This window comes from Seriola dumerili, unplaced genomic scaffold, assembly GCF_002260705.1.
Source record: "Seriola dumerili isolate Sdu_G_001 unplaced genomic scaffold, Sdu_1.0 BDQW01000068.1, whole genome shotgun sequence".
Lineage (NCBI taxonomy): Eukaryota > Metazoa > Chordata > Actinopteri > Carangiformes > Carangidae > Seriola > Seriola dumerili.
In genome coordinates, this window is record NW_019174323.1 from 10,719,474 (window position 1) to 10,731,961 (window position 12,488).

The 12,488-nt window shown below is 40.7% G+C and overlaps 1 protein-coding gene across 2 annotated transcripts in view; it reads left to right on the forward strand.

The window, feature by feature from the left end:
* LOC111220249 (supervillin-like) overlaps positions 1-12,488 on the forward strand; it is a 31,064-nt gene that overhangs the window by 9,580 nt on the left and 8,996 nt on the right. For both annotated transcript variants that reach the window (XM_022743272.1, XM_022743273.1), the window contains exons 4-8: positions 2,722-2,819; positions 3,336-3,441; positions 4,657-5,204; positions 5,779-5,914; positions 12,152-12,299. In XM_022743272.1, coding sequence (XP_022598993.1) covers positions 2,722-2,819; positions 3,336-3,441; positions 4,657-5,204; positions 5,779-5,914; positions 12,152-12,299 — 1,036 coding nt within the window. The remainder of the gene's footprint in view (positions 1-2,721; positions 2,820-3,335; positions 3,442-4,656; positions 5,205-5,778; positions 5,915-12,151; positions 12,300-12,488) is intronic.

Consider the following 12,488-nt stretch of genomic DNA (forward strand, 5'->3'; position numbering starts at 1 on the left):
ACTTTGTTGTTTGTCAAGGTTTTCATGGCTCAAAATATGGCATATTATGTACCAACTAAACCTTGATTAATTACTTGTTTTTAATGTAGAATATGTTTAAAGGATCACAGGTCCAAAGTACATTTACAATGCCCAAATTATCATAGAAGCATGTTTGCCTGATTCACACGTGTCTCAGCCACTTTCCAGCCTCCCCCTTTTTTAATTTAAATATCATTCCTCCCAAAACTGCCAAGATGACAGCACACAGATTACCAAATCCAAACTTCAAATCATCAATGTCTAATCGTATGAGTGATGTCACCGATGCTATATCCATATTTTATCACCAGTCTATGGTTAATTCTTTTTATATCCCTTGCTGCTTTAGTCAAAGCCCTTTCCAGTGCAGCTGGTGTATGCTTCAACCTCCCTCTGGAAGTTTGCTCCATTAATAACAAATTGAGCTGTTCCATACAGCTCTGAGCTGTCCTGCACCTGGATACAGGCTTGGCCAAAGTCATGACTTCCGCACACACAGTCCATGGAGGTCTCAAAGCATCGGTGGGAAGAAAAGTCTAGAGAGCCAGAAGATGCACTCGGAAACAAAAATTGGATAATGTCCCCAATCCTTAGGGAAAGCTACATGTGTGCTTAAAAATGAGCTGGGTATCGGGCTTTCCCAGGCTGGTTAGGTTTCAGAAGTGGTTGGGTTTCATGATATTGGATGTAAATAGCTGTTCAAACTTGGCCTTCACAGACCAGGAGCAGTGCCAAGGTTGGCCAAGTGAACGCAGATGGCAGCAAGACGCTCCAACCAAAAAAGTGCTGGGAAAACAGGCTCCCACAAAGAGGCTATCTCACAATCACACTTTTTCTTTATCTTTTTTTGTCTTCTCTCTCCGTCAGTTGTTCTGTCCTGCATCTCTGTTATTATAAGGTCTCTCACTTGAAGGTCATCAGCAGTGACAGATGCTCGTTTGCTGTCTTCACTTTGCCCTTATCACTCATTTCTCCTCCACAGTCACTGATGAAAGCCAGTGAATCAGTGTCTCCAGCAGGAGAGACCAAGTAGGAGTGAGGTTATAGTGTGTCTGCTTTCCAACACGGATGGAGGCAATAAAATGTGTGCATGCAGAATTCAGGAGAAAGATACAGCTCATTTATATTATGAATTTTATGACTGAATTTCCAGACTAGTATATAAAAACTTGTTTTGCAGAAGGGGATATATTCCTGCTGGGTGGAAAATAAGATCTTTCTTTAAAATCTATGAGGATCAGTTGGTTTCTAAGAGGTCTCTAATTGTGTAAGCTTCGGTATGTAATTTTGTGAAAAAACAGCATTTGATTTACATAGCTTTCCTCACAGCAGGAGATCCACTTATCTTCACCAGGTCACCCCAGGGCACCAGCAAAGTGTTTACTGACAAAGCTCTCACACAGCTGCACGGGTTCACACTGTATCCAGGTTTTAGAAAGTCTCTGACTACAAGTAGACCTAAAACAAGATGTGCAGAGATAAAGTGAGACTTAAATTACGTCTTTTTTTAATGGATCAAACTGATTGAGATTTTGTGATTAGATAAGGTCCCTTTCTCTTTTTCTATTCATCTTTCATTTAGCTGGTATCAAACAGGACTATCCATTTCAGGTTGATAGTGTATCTCCAAGTCTTGAAAAAAAAACCCTAGAATGCATTAAAAAGGTCTTAGATATTTATTTTTCCCTGTTATAAAATGTTTTGTATCTGATTGTGGGCTGTTAGAGCTAAAACCTGTCTTTATACACTTTTATAATTTTAGTGTACGACTGAGCATTGATAACTAGTATTTTACAAATTACAGTTTTTTACTTGATGAATGTGAGTTATACCACTGAAGTGTGACAAATAGCCAAATGGGTTTTATGTCTAAAAGAAAATGAAAAAAGACAGTGGGGATGGTGGGTAAGTTATGTAATCAGTGTGTGCCTGAACACTGTGTAACACTGATAACTCTGACTACTGCAGCAACCCATCCATTTTATGTTGCGTACTACACCCAGGTCACATTAATTCATTATATCATTAGGAATTATTGTTATATACTGCTAGGAAGTACTGAAAAATGTCATACAGTAATAAATGTTTATAGGCCTTATCATCTTTCATCATACTCTCAAAAAGGCATTAAATTGCATCCTATGTGGTATTAAAAAGATCATAAAATGTCTTAAAACTTGGTTTCTGCAGAAAATGAATAACTATTTTGTTTGATTTGCATGTATCACTCACTGTTTTAATTGTAAAAGGCCTATGAGAGAGTAATAACCCTACATCATCAACTGTATCTTACTCTCTGATCTTAATATGGACAGTGAGTCAGACAGTGGACCCAGTGAAGCAATGTTTAACCTTTACAGAAGGTAAAAAAATAAATAAAAACAAACCAAAATGGTTCCCTCGAGGAGACTTTGCTTTAATGTGGAAAATACAGCACTGGCAGTGCTCATCTGTCTCCATTTTAGTTTGTACTGTATGTACTCAAGGTGTGTAGATTTCTCATACTTGCTCCAATCCAGTAAAACCCTCCTTCTCAGTCACTCATAAACCACAGCCCTGACCTCTGAACAAGTGGAGGGGTGGAGCCTTATTCATTCACTCACTTCCTTATCAAGATTTGTTTCTTACAGCTGGTGTAAGGCTTCAGCATTATGTCTCAAAAATCCAACCCCTAACCTTCACCCCTCTCTCTGCCTGTAGGACCTGGATGGGACAGAGGATGGAAGCAGCGACAGACATGCTGGTGACGGAGTAAAGCGTCAGCTAATGAGCAGTGACGAAGAGGAAACCTCTACCAGGTAAGCAGGTTCAAACTGCTTTTCATGCCAGCATGGTCAGATCTTTTTATTAGACCGACTACATTAACACTTTGGAATGGAGCTGTGGGTTTTTTTTTTTACCAGTCAAGTGAAATTTTGTGGACTGTGATATATTACGTATACTACAACACAAGCAGATAGAACACCCTTGAAACCGACTGACACTCTTACACACAGACTGAGCAGACTGAAAGGAGCACAGAGGTAATTACAGAGCAATTGAAAGGCTGTCCATTGATGTAAACAGCTGCAGAGATAAACCAGATAAACCTGCAGGGCTTGCCTTTAATAACACACTCTCTCTTACACACACACACACACACACACTATGTGGTAGCCATGGTGATGCAAACCAGATTGAAGTTGAAGCAGTTACAGCCAAACTTTACTTAGCACTGTAACCACTGGAGTAAGAAGTCTGGTAAGAGTGTCTCTTAAAAAATAAATGTAATAATTGTTTCCACCATCTTTGTCTGTATTTTACTGATATTTCAGGCTTCCTAAATCTGATGTAGGCAACACAATGGAAGAGAGAGAGGCCACCGGTGAACCTTCATGGAAGGAGCAGCATGAATATGCTGCCACTGCAGAGCAAAAAAAGGTTAGTTTTTGAAAAACATCACATGGTTCCCATAAGTCTCAAATATAAAAACAAGTCATCTCTGTGGATTTTGTTGGGAAGGTCATATTTTTGACCAATACTGCTGCACCACTGCATGTAAGCCAATTCCATAGCTCTTACTCACCTTAAATTTGGCTGTTCTCATCAGATCTGTTTTAGTTTAGCTTTTTGTTTTTCAAACATGATATGTAGATTGTAATCTGTCACTTATATACAGTTGCCACACAAACATACACGTTCTTTTCTTCATCTTGACAAAATGCGATTACGTCACCCAGATCTTAAAATGATCCTCACAAGTCATGAAAGTATGTACACATACTCTACACCACACACTATGCACATGGTGTTTTTCATTTAAGCACACCACCTGGTTAGCATTACACTTTAACACCAAGCCGCCCTCAGTGTATTCATATTCCTTCATCTCCTCTTAAATCAGCACTCCCTCATGACCTTTGACCTGTCTGTGGGACGTCTGCTGTTGTTCCAGCTGCTGTTGTGCCATCTAAGCAATAGCGTATTGAACACGCACTAGAGGATTTGTTTTTATGCTTGTTCATTGAAGCAATTTACTGTATTTTGAAGCATGTATTAGAACAGTTAATTTATGATAGCTTGTACTACAAAAGGCTTTGTGTCTCACAATTGCAACATTACTTGGCATATGTTTTCTATTGTGTTTTTTTCTTTTTTGAAAAGCACAACAAAGCACATGCAATCTCCCAAACAATGGACAAATCCCTCACTTTCTTGACACACTGTTTGTTTCTGTTTGATTCTTAATCCCTAAATCCTCCATATTCATTTGCTTATCCCCACCTTTATGTCCTTTCTAACCACCTTTCCTGCTCCTCAGACCTACTAACCCTCAGCCTCTTGATAACAGCAGTAGGTCACTGAAGGCATCGACAGTAGTAGTTGGAACAGGAGTATGTGTTTGTATACATGGAAACAGTCCATGAGACTTTTAGACAAGCAATAAGAAGGTTTTTACCATTTATGAGGAAACTACCGAAGAGTTGCTATTGGGAAATGTTGGTCCGGTCAGTGAAAGTTACATACTATAATCAAGCAGCGCCGAATACACTTATTCAAGTGGTGCTGCAACTTTAATAGTTTGTTCCAGATATTATAAATATAATTCCTGGTAGTAAAAAGAACTTTGTCCTTTTTTCTCCCGCTCTACATCAGCCTTCCAGTCTCCTCTCTGACAGCAAGAACAGAGACGCCTCTCCTCCTCCCTCTCCTCCCTGCCAGCCTCCCTCGCTACAGCGCCAAGACTCAGGGCCTCGAGGCATCAAGGGAATCCTTAAGAAAAGCCGCTCTACCAGTGTGGAGTCCGACCACAGCGAGGGCTCTACGCCTGAGTGCCCGCCAGCCCGACAAAGCAGCGTCACCCTCAGCCACCCTGAGAGTGAGGAAGAGACAGAGGAGGCATATGAAGAGGAGCAGGAGCAGGAAGAGGAGGAGGAGGAGGAGGAGGAGGAAATAGAGGAAGAAGTCAGTGAGGAAAATGACAGAGAGGATGAGCCATTAACTGATGATGTCACAGACGGAGGGAGCTTCAGCATCGACAGACAAGAGTGTGGAGGAAGCAGCGGTAGCAGTAGAGGGAGCTTTGAGGAGATGCGAAGTTCCTCGCCTGATGAGAGCCTGGAGAAGACCTCCACAGTGTCAGAGGATGTTGAGGAGCTGGAGAGCAGTTTGGATGGAAGTCTGGGCTCGTCACGCAAACAGAGGTCATTGGATAACAAAAAGACTGCGTGCATTATGTTACAGTCGGCGTAATTTGTGTGTCCAAAGAAAAGCGAACAAAAAATATCAAATATCTTAATAAATCTCAAATATTATACAAAAGTGTGAAAGTGAGTGACAGGCCTTTTACACATAATAATAATAATTAATTGATTAGTAGCAGTTGTATGGATTTTAGCTAAAGCTGACAAATAAAGATAAACTCTATGCTTATGATAAATACTGAAACATGAGTACATCCTTTTAATATATTTAAGCGTAGTTTTGATTCATTTTTATTTGAGGCATGTGACCAAAGCTGCCAAAAATTGAATATGCTGAGCATCATTACGCGCAAAAACAGTAAGTTTAAAAGTCTGAGTTTTCCTAAATATAAAGTACAGTACTTAGTACATTAACTTATGACTGGGTAACATTCAAAAATAAAAGCCAGGGAACTCAACCTTTCTACATCTATAATACTCAGACTGGCATAGTAAAGGTAAATCAGTCAGTATGTTTTAATACCGCCTTAAGAAATTAAGGAAAATAACTTATGTGTGTTTTTTCCCTTTTCAGTCTGGCAGAGTTGACTGGGAGAGACAATGAGAAGAGGGATACACCGAAGAAGGCCAAGCCATCTGAGCTGATCCAGACATCACTGGCTGATCGCTTCAGTCAGCTCCAAGATTCTGAAAATGCCTGGAGGAAAAAGGTGAGTGAGTTTTTACTGAACCTTTCCTTTGTGTAGTGGGGTTAAGTTGTTGGTCAGTTGGGATGAATAACAGGTCTACAAGACTTCTTAAAAGTAAAATTTTTGCTGCAACATCATTACTGCAACATCAACTATGTAATGAACAAATCCTGCCATATGTCGAGGCTTCCCCTCAGCTTTGTGTGCCGGGAAAGAAAGATTTGGCCGCGAACACATTTCTTCCCCTGCTGAATCAGCTTATTTCCCCGGGTGGCTGCCAAGAGGGTGTGAGGTTAGGAGGGCTTTGGGGGGGGGGGGGGGGGGGGGGGGGGGGGGGGGGGGGGGGGGGGGGGGGGGTGCAGCACATTTGGGAGTGGTGATGCCAAAGCCAAAGATCCAGGGCTTAGCTAGCCTCCCAGAGAGAAAGAAAGACACACCCCCTTCCCCTTGTAAAAATAAAATCCTACACCATGACAAACACCTGCAAACCGTCCGAGCTAATGCCTGCTTCCTTTGCTGGGTTTTGCACTCCTGTCTCTTCTCTCCTCAAGGTTACAAAAATAATTCTCTCCATAAATAAGCGTTCTTCATAGACTTTCTTGTTTCACAAATGTACATAAACATCCAGGTCAGACAGTTTTACAAAGCTCAGCTCAGGGTTTAATAAACAAACGCTGAGACAACTGACATTTTGAAGTGGTGTTGGAAGTACGTGCAGGTTTCATGCTCTTCTCCTACACAAACAAGGCCACCCTCTCTGAGTATTCAAGTGGAAAAAGAACATTGCACTACATAATAACGACCTTACAGACCTTACACACACTGTGCAAGAAAAGAATGATGCTACAGCAGAGGAAAAACCCTGTGTGTGCCACATGCACAACAGCAAAACAGTCAATTTGACAGTAAGGTTGAAGTGATGTCATGTTTATTTGTATGAAGCATCTCTTGGCTTGATGTTTGTAAAGACCAGTGATCCTCTTGGGGGATTTCTGGTTTGGGCTCATCCTTCATCCAAAGATGACCTAACCTTAGAATAAATTCACTCTTAGTCTGGAAAAAGCCTTTTTATGAGTAAGTACAGACAGCCAAAAATGTGGACGAATCCCCAGTCAACTAAATACTTTAAAGTGATGTCATTTTACATTTGGTCTGTCTTCATTGTGATAAATCAACACGAAGTCCGTAAAATTTAGTGTAATTCCATTAATGGCACAAAAACTGCATCCTCAACACTCCTGGACGAACGAGGACCAAACTGGTGTCCAAAAAGTCTGCGGATTTCTCCCTTTAACTGGATCTGAGGTTATTGCTTGTGAATTGGTCTGGAACCTGCTGTGAACTGTGGCTGCTACTGTAGAGCTCTAGGAAACTGACTCACATCAGAGATGTAGATAATGCATGCTTTGGCTAAATTATTGGCAATGATGCCATGTGTGCATTAGCTATGGGGCATTTACTTGCATGTGACTATTCTTGTTACATTTACGTTTCCCTCTTGAGGGAAAGGCCGTTGGTTTAGGCATGTCAATTTATCTCAGACACTGCCAAACTGGAGCAGATGTTGTTGCTCTTTGGTTGATATGTGGGAGACCAGGGAATGTAACATGCATGGTACACACCATGGTCATCTCCAACCAGCTCCAGATGTTTCCTGTTAAGCTTGCTAAGCTGTTCTGTTCGCCATACTTATGTTGTAAAATGAGGCCTTGTTGTAAATTTAATTTAAAGAGGGTCTGTCATGTCCTGGATAATGATCGTTAATCATAAGTTACATTGACTCTTTGCAGCTTGTTACCAGTTAATGATTAAGAGTATACAACTTTGTCAATATGAATTCAGTTTGAAGTTGCAAATGTTAAAGTGTCCTTTACAAAATCCATACAGGCATTGAAAGAATATTTGAAAACCTACAGTTTTCTTTCAAATCCTCCAGGATTTACTTAATGCCTAAGTTTTGTTTTCCAGCAATGAGTCACTGAAGACCAGTCTGACATCTCTCCACAAGTCAAAACACTGACACTGAAGCTACCCCCACAGAAACTTTACTCCATTAAGACTCGGCTGGAAATATTGTCCCTGGAGTGTTGATTCCCAGAAAACGGATTAGAGATAATCAACTAAAGATGAGTTGATTATCTCAAATACATTGAGTGTGTTGAAATAGGCTCTCTAAATAGGCATGATCCATGCAAAGTTAATGCACTGATGGGAACAAACTTTTGCCATTAATTCCACCTATGGGGTGAGACATTTTCACTTGAGCCCAACTAAATCATGAAGCTAGTCCCATACCGTCATAAACCGGAATGATTCACATCATCTCAGTTTATGGTGTTTGATTTCTCCTCATGCATTGCTATAAACAGTCAGTTTCCCTTTTCCTTTCGCTTTTCCATTCTCCCAAACTTTATGCCAGGCTTTAAATGACCCATATCTGTTCTTCAGTCTCCTGTGCTGAAACCTGCTCACTCCAGCTGCTGCGGTCCAATGTCGCCCTGCCATGCTTTTTCTTCTCCGTTCTCCTCTGATAATTTTCCTTTCCTCTTCTCTTCCTACTATTCCTCCTCCCTTTTACCCTCCTTTCCAGTTTCCTCTGTCCTCACCTGTGGAATCTACCCCTTTTTTTGACTTTGACACCTGCCTGTCAGCCTTTCCCTGTCCCTTCAGGTGAGTGTTTGTATATAAATATGTACCATAAGCGCCACTTTGCATGGACTCAATCGCTTAATATTTTCCCCCTCTTTCTCTACCTGTGCTCTGGACAAACTCCCCCCGTCTGAAGATTACCACTGAGAAATCAGAGCTGTCGACACACTTGCCGTTGCTACATGAATGTGGTTTGCTGACCCTCAGTTGCTCGATATCTGTGTCAGTGGTTTGGCTGAGGTGCTGTCTGCACCATACAGTAAGGCAGGGCTGAGAAAAATAGTTTCCTGTGGGGGTTTGAGGCCCAGGCTCTTTCCTCTCCTCCCCTCTCTCTGGGGTCCTGTCAGGGCAAGGTATTTCCCTTCTCTGATTGACTCCAGAGATGGGCTGCTCGCTGGAGGGGCTGTGTCAATATGTGAGAATGCTTCAGGACTGTGTTAGATGACAGATATTGTGGTTTGTGTTGGAGCATGACTATGAGTATTATTGTACTAGGAGCTTGTTGTGTACAAGCATTTTGAAGTGGTGTTTTTGAATGTTAATAGTTCAAAGAAACAGGATTTCCTCAATCTTGTAGTACAAATAAAATGAAAAACTCACATACGCCCTCATGCTACATTCAGGACGTGTATGTGGAGAAACATCTCTGTACGTCAGATGTGTCGCATTCTCTCATGTTATGAAATCAGCAAGAGCTCGCTTTGATGTTTAGCCCCAGTGTGTTGTCTCTGTGTGCATGCCAGTGTGATTAAATGTATTTCTTTGAACTTTTCTCTCATGGCAGGCTAATATTTGACCCCATGGAGCAACATGTTTGACATTAGAGTGCAAAAAAAAAAAATATCTGTTACCACTTGTTACTTTGCCATTGTGTGAGTGAGGGAGAGACAGATGGAGAAAGAGAGAGGGGTTTGGTGTGTTTGAGTGGAAGATTGTTTGAAAGAAACTGGTGTTTTTCCATTCATTCAGTACATGGCTGTTTGTTTATTTAAGCATGTTAATTGAGGACAAATACAAAGAAGTCCTCAGACCGTTTATTTAAATTTTTACTCTCCATAGGAAGGTGGTTTTACGGCAGTGCAGTTTCTAGCTGTAAGTGAGTAAGCGGGGATAGAGTGTCTTGCTTAGGGACAGTTCAACAGTAAATATATTGTTGGAACGGGCTGTTGTGTGCATTCAACTTTTGACCTTCTAGTCTCTGAGTCTCTCCAACCACTGGGTTATCTTACTTCTTGTGTAGCAACCACAGGTTCTGACCTGTTTGATTCAGATCTGTTTTTTTTCTCTTTGGGAAGGTTTTTTTTTGGAAATACCCTGAACTGTAGTTAATGCTGTAGTGAGTGTTATAGTTGATCCACAAAATGAATATCTGTTTTAATTGATTTGGATTAATAAAATGTATGAGGTGGTAGCTATAAGAATGGAATTAATCAGTTAGTAACCTTTAACCTTTGAAAGTAGTGTGGTAGAGCTGAAACGACAAGTCAAATAATCGATTATCTATGGTCAGAAAATAGATTTATTTGATGATTAATTAATATTTCGAGCAAAAAAGCCCAAACATTTCTTGGTTCCAACATCTCAAATGTGAAGATTTGATGTTTTTCTTGATACATGCATGATAAACTTAAACATCTTTGGGTTTTGAACTGTTGGTCAGATAAAACAAGCAGTTTGGAAACGTCACCTTCAGCTCTGGGAAATTACAATGAGAAATTTTCACTATTTTCTGTCAGGTCAAAAAGATTTATGGGGGAAAAAAATACAGACATTAATCATTAGTTGTAGTTCTATAGCATGGTTTGTTCAAGGTTTGTATGAGTTACTGTCACAGTATCCAGGCATCCGCTGGGTAAGAGGCGGAGCACACCCTGCGCAGGCCCCCTTTTCGGGCTCTACTCATGATATTGCTCATTAGAAATTCACATCAACAGATTTGGAAATGTTGTGACCTAATTCTACTTCACAAAACACTGAAGTTACAGTATGACATATTATTAGCTTTTTCCTGCTGTCGCAGGGCTGAACAATTCATTTTGAAGCTGTGATACCAAAGTACAACTTTAACAAGCTGTAGTATTTTTAATAAAAGTACGGCACCAATCATTTATTTGCTCGCTCTAAAAGCAACTGCAGCCAAAAAACCTAGTCATCTGTAGCTGATTAAGGCTAATTCTGGGAGTTGGCAAAACTAGGATATTAAGACTCCTACCTGTTGTCTGGTTAATATGGTCTTTCCATGCCAGTGTCTGTACTATTAAAACTCAGTAAGGAAGAACCCTGCAGGTATCTTGTTTATTACCACATAGACAACCAGGAAAGGCCTGGAGATAATCTATAAAAATCACAATATTGGTAAAAAAAAAAAAAAAAAATCAGTTAGAGGATAGACTACTTATTTTGCAAGGAGACTCTTCCTGTTCTAATGCCACGCTGACATCAGTCTGACTGCAGTTCACCACTTTAGCCCAACATCTTTTTCTCTTTAAAGCTGCTGACATCTGTGAATGTTTAAGTTGACTCTTCAGAGCATACAGCAAAGATGATGTTATAAGTTATAGTATGACAGTCAGCAGATCACACACAGGCCATCTTTCATCCACAAAGCACATTCCTCTATGACTGTAACAAGCTATTTGGTTTTCGGGAATCCCAATCATTTGTTTGCCATTTACTTTAATTTCATGCAGCACAAACTGTCCTGCTGTTGCCCTCATATGACTAAATGCTGGATGTTACACAGCACATAGAGCACTAGTACAAGAATTGTTTTGGCTCCTGCCTGCAGCTGTTCAACAATTGTCCTCTGCATAATACTGTTTGTCTGCTTGGAATTTATTTTCTGTGTTTCTCCTGTGTAGTCATTCTGCAGAGATGGGTTTTCCTTTGCGAGACTAAGCTGCGTGTAACGCACTGCAGAAAGGAAGTCACCACTCATGCTACATTACACATAGTGAATTGCTCATTATAAGTGAAGGAATAAGGGGTGGCAGCCAGTAAAAACCCAGGCAGGGCCATAAAACGCTTCAAATATTTAGGAGTGGAATATCATTAATTACTGTAACACTGCTCCTGGGGTCCAGTGGGACCAAGAGGCCCAGTAAACCTCTGCTAATTCATTTTTAATGATGGAGTTCAGGTGCAAAAATGGCAGCAGGAGTAAATCACGATAAGGAAAGCTCTACTGAGTGGTGGGTGATGGATGGCCTTGTTATATAAACAGGGGTTTTGGTGTTTTATTGTAAGGACTCAACAGCCTTCATGTTTTTTGTTTTAAAAATAAAGTTTGAATGACACAGTAAAAAACCGCTGCGGAAGTAGTTGTTTTTGGAAGAAGCCACCCTCCTCCAGAAATAATTAAAAGTCATGGGATCGTTCATAGTTCACTGTTAGATTAATCTCTGCCTGTGTGGTTGCTTCACTGTCTTCTTTCACCATCACCAATAGTCTCTTTTATCCTCATGCAACCTCTCTCACTCATGGTTACATCACTGTGTCCTCATAACTGTCTGTTCCCATGTGAAATAAATGGACAGTAGGATAAAAAGCTTTTACTCTTCAAAAGATAGTCCTAATGCTATGTCTGGAATTTAATTATTTTTCCAACAGAAGTCCAACCTAGATGTGGAGCCCAAGATGTCGCTGGTAGAGAGGATGAAGATCCTCAAGCAGAAGGAGGAGCAGTGGAAGAGCAGAGGCAAAGGAGCAGCCAACGACTCCATCCAGTTCACTGTGGCTGGACGAATGGCCAAGAGAGGTGAGTTTACTCTGAGTGGCCTTCAGCTGGTATGAGCATGTTCATTGTTCTGCTGTGATAGGCAAACTCTCCATTCAGCTGCATGACTCCTTCAAGTGTCTCTCAGGTCTTTTATTTGCCTTTTTATACACGCACACACACACACACACACACACACACACACACATACATATATATTTATATATATAT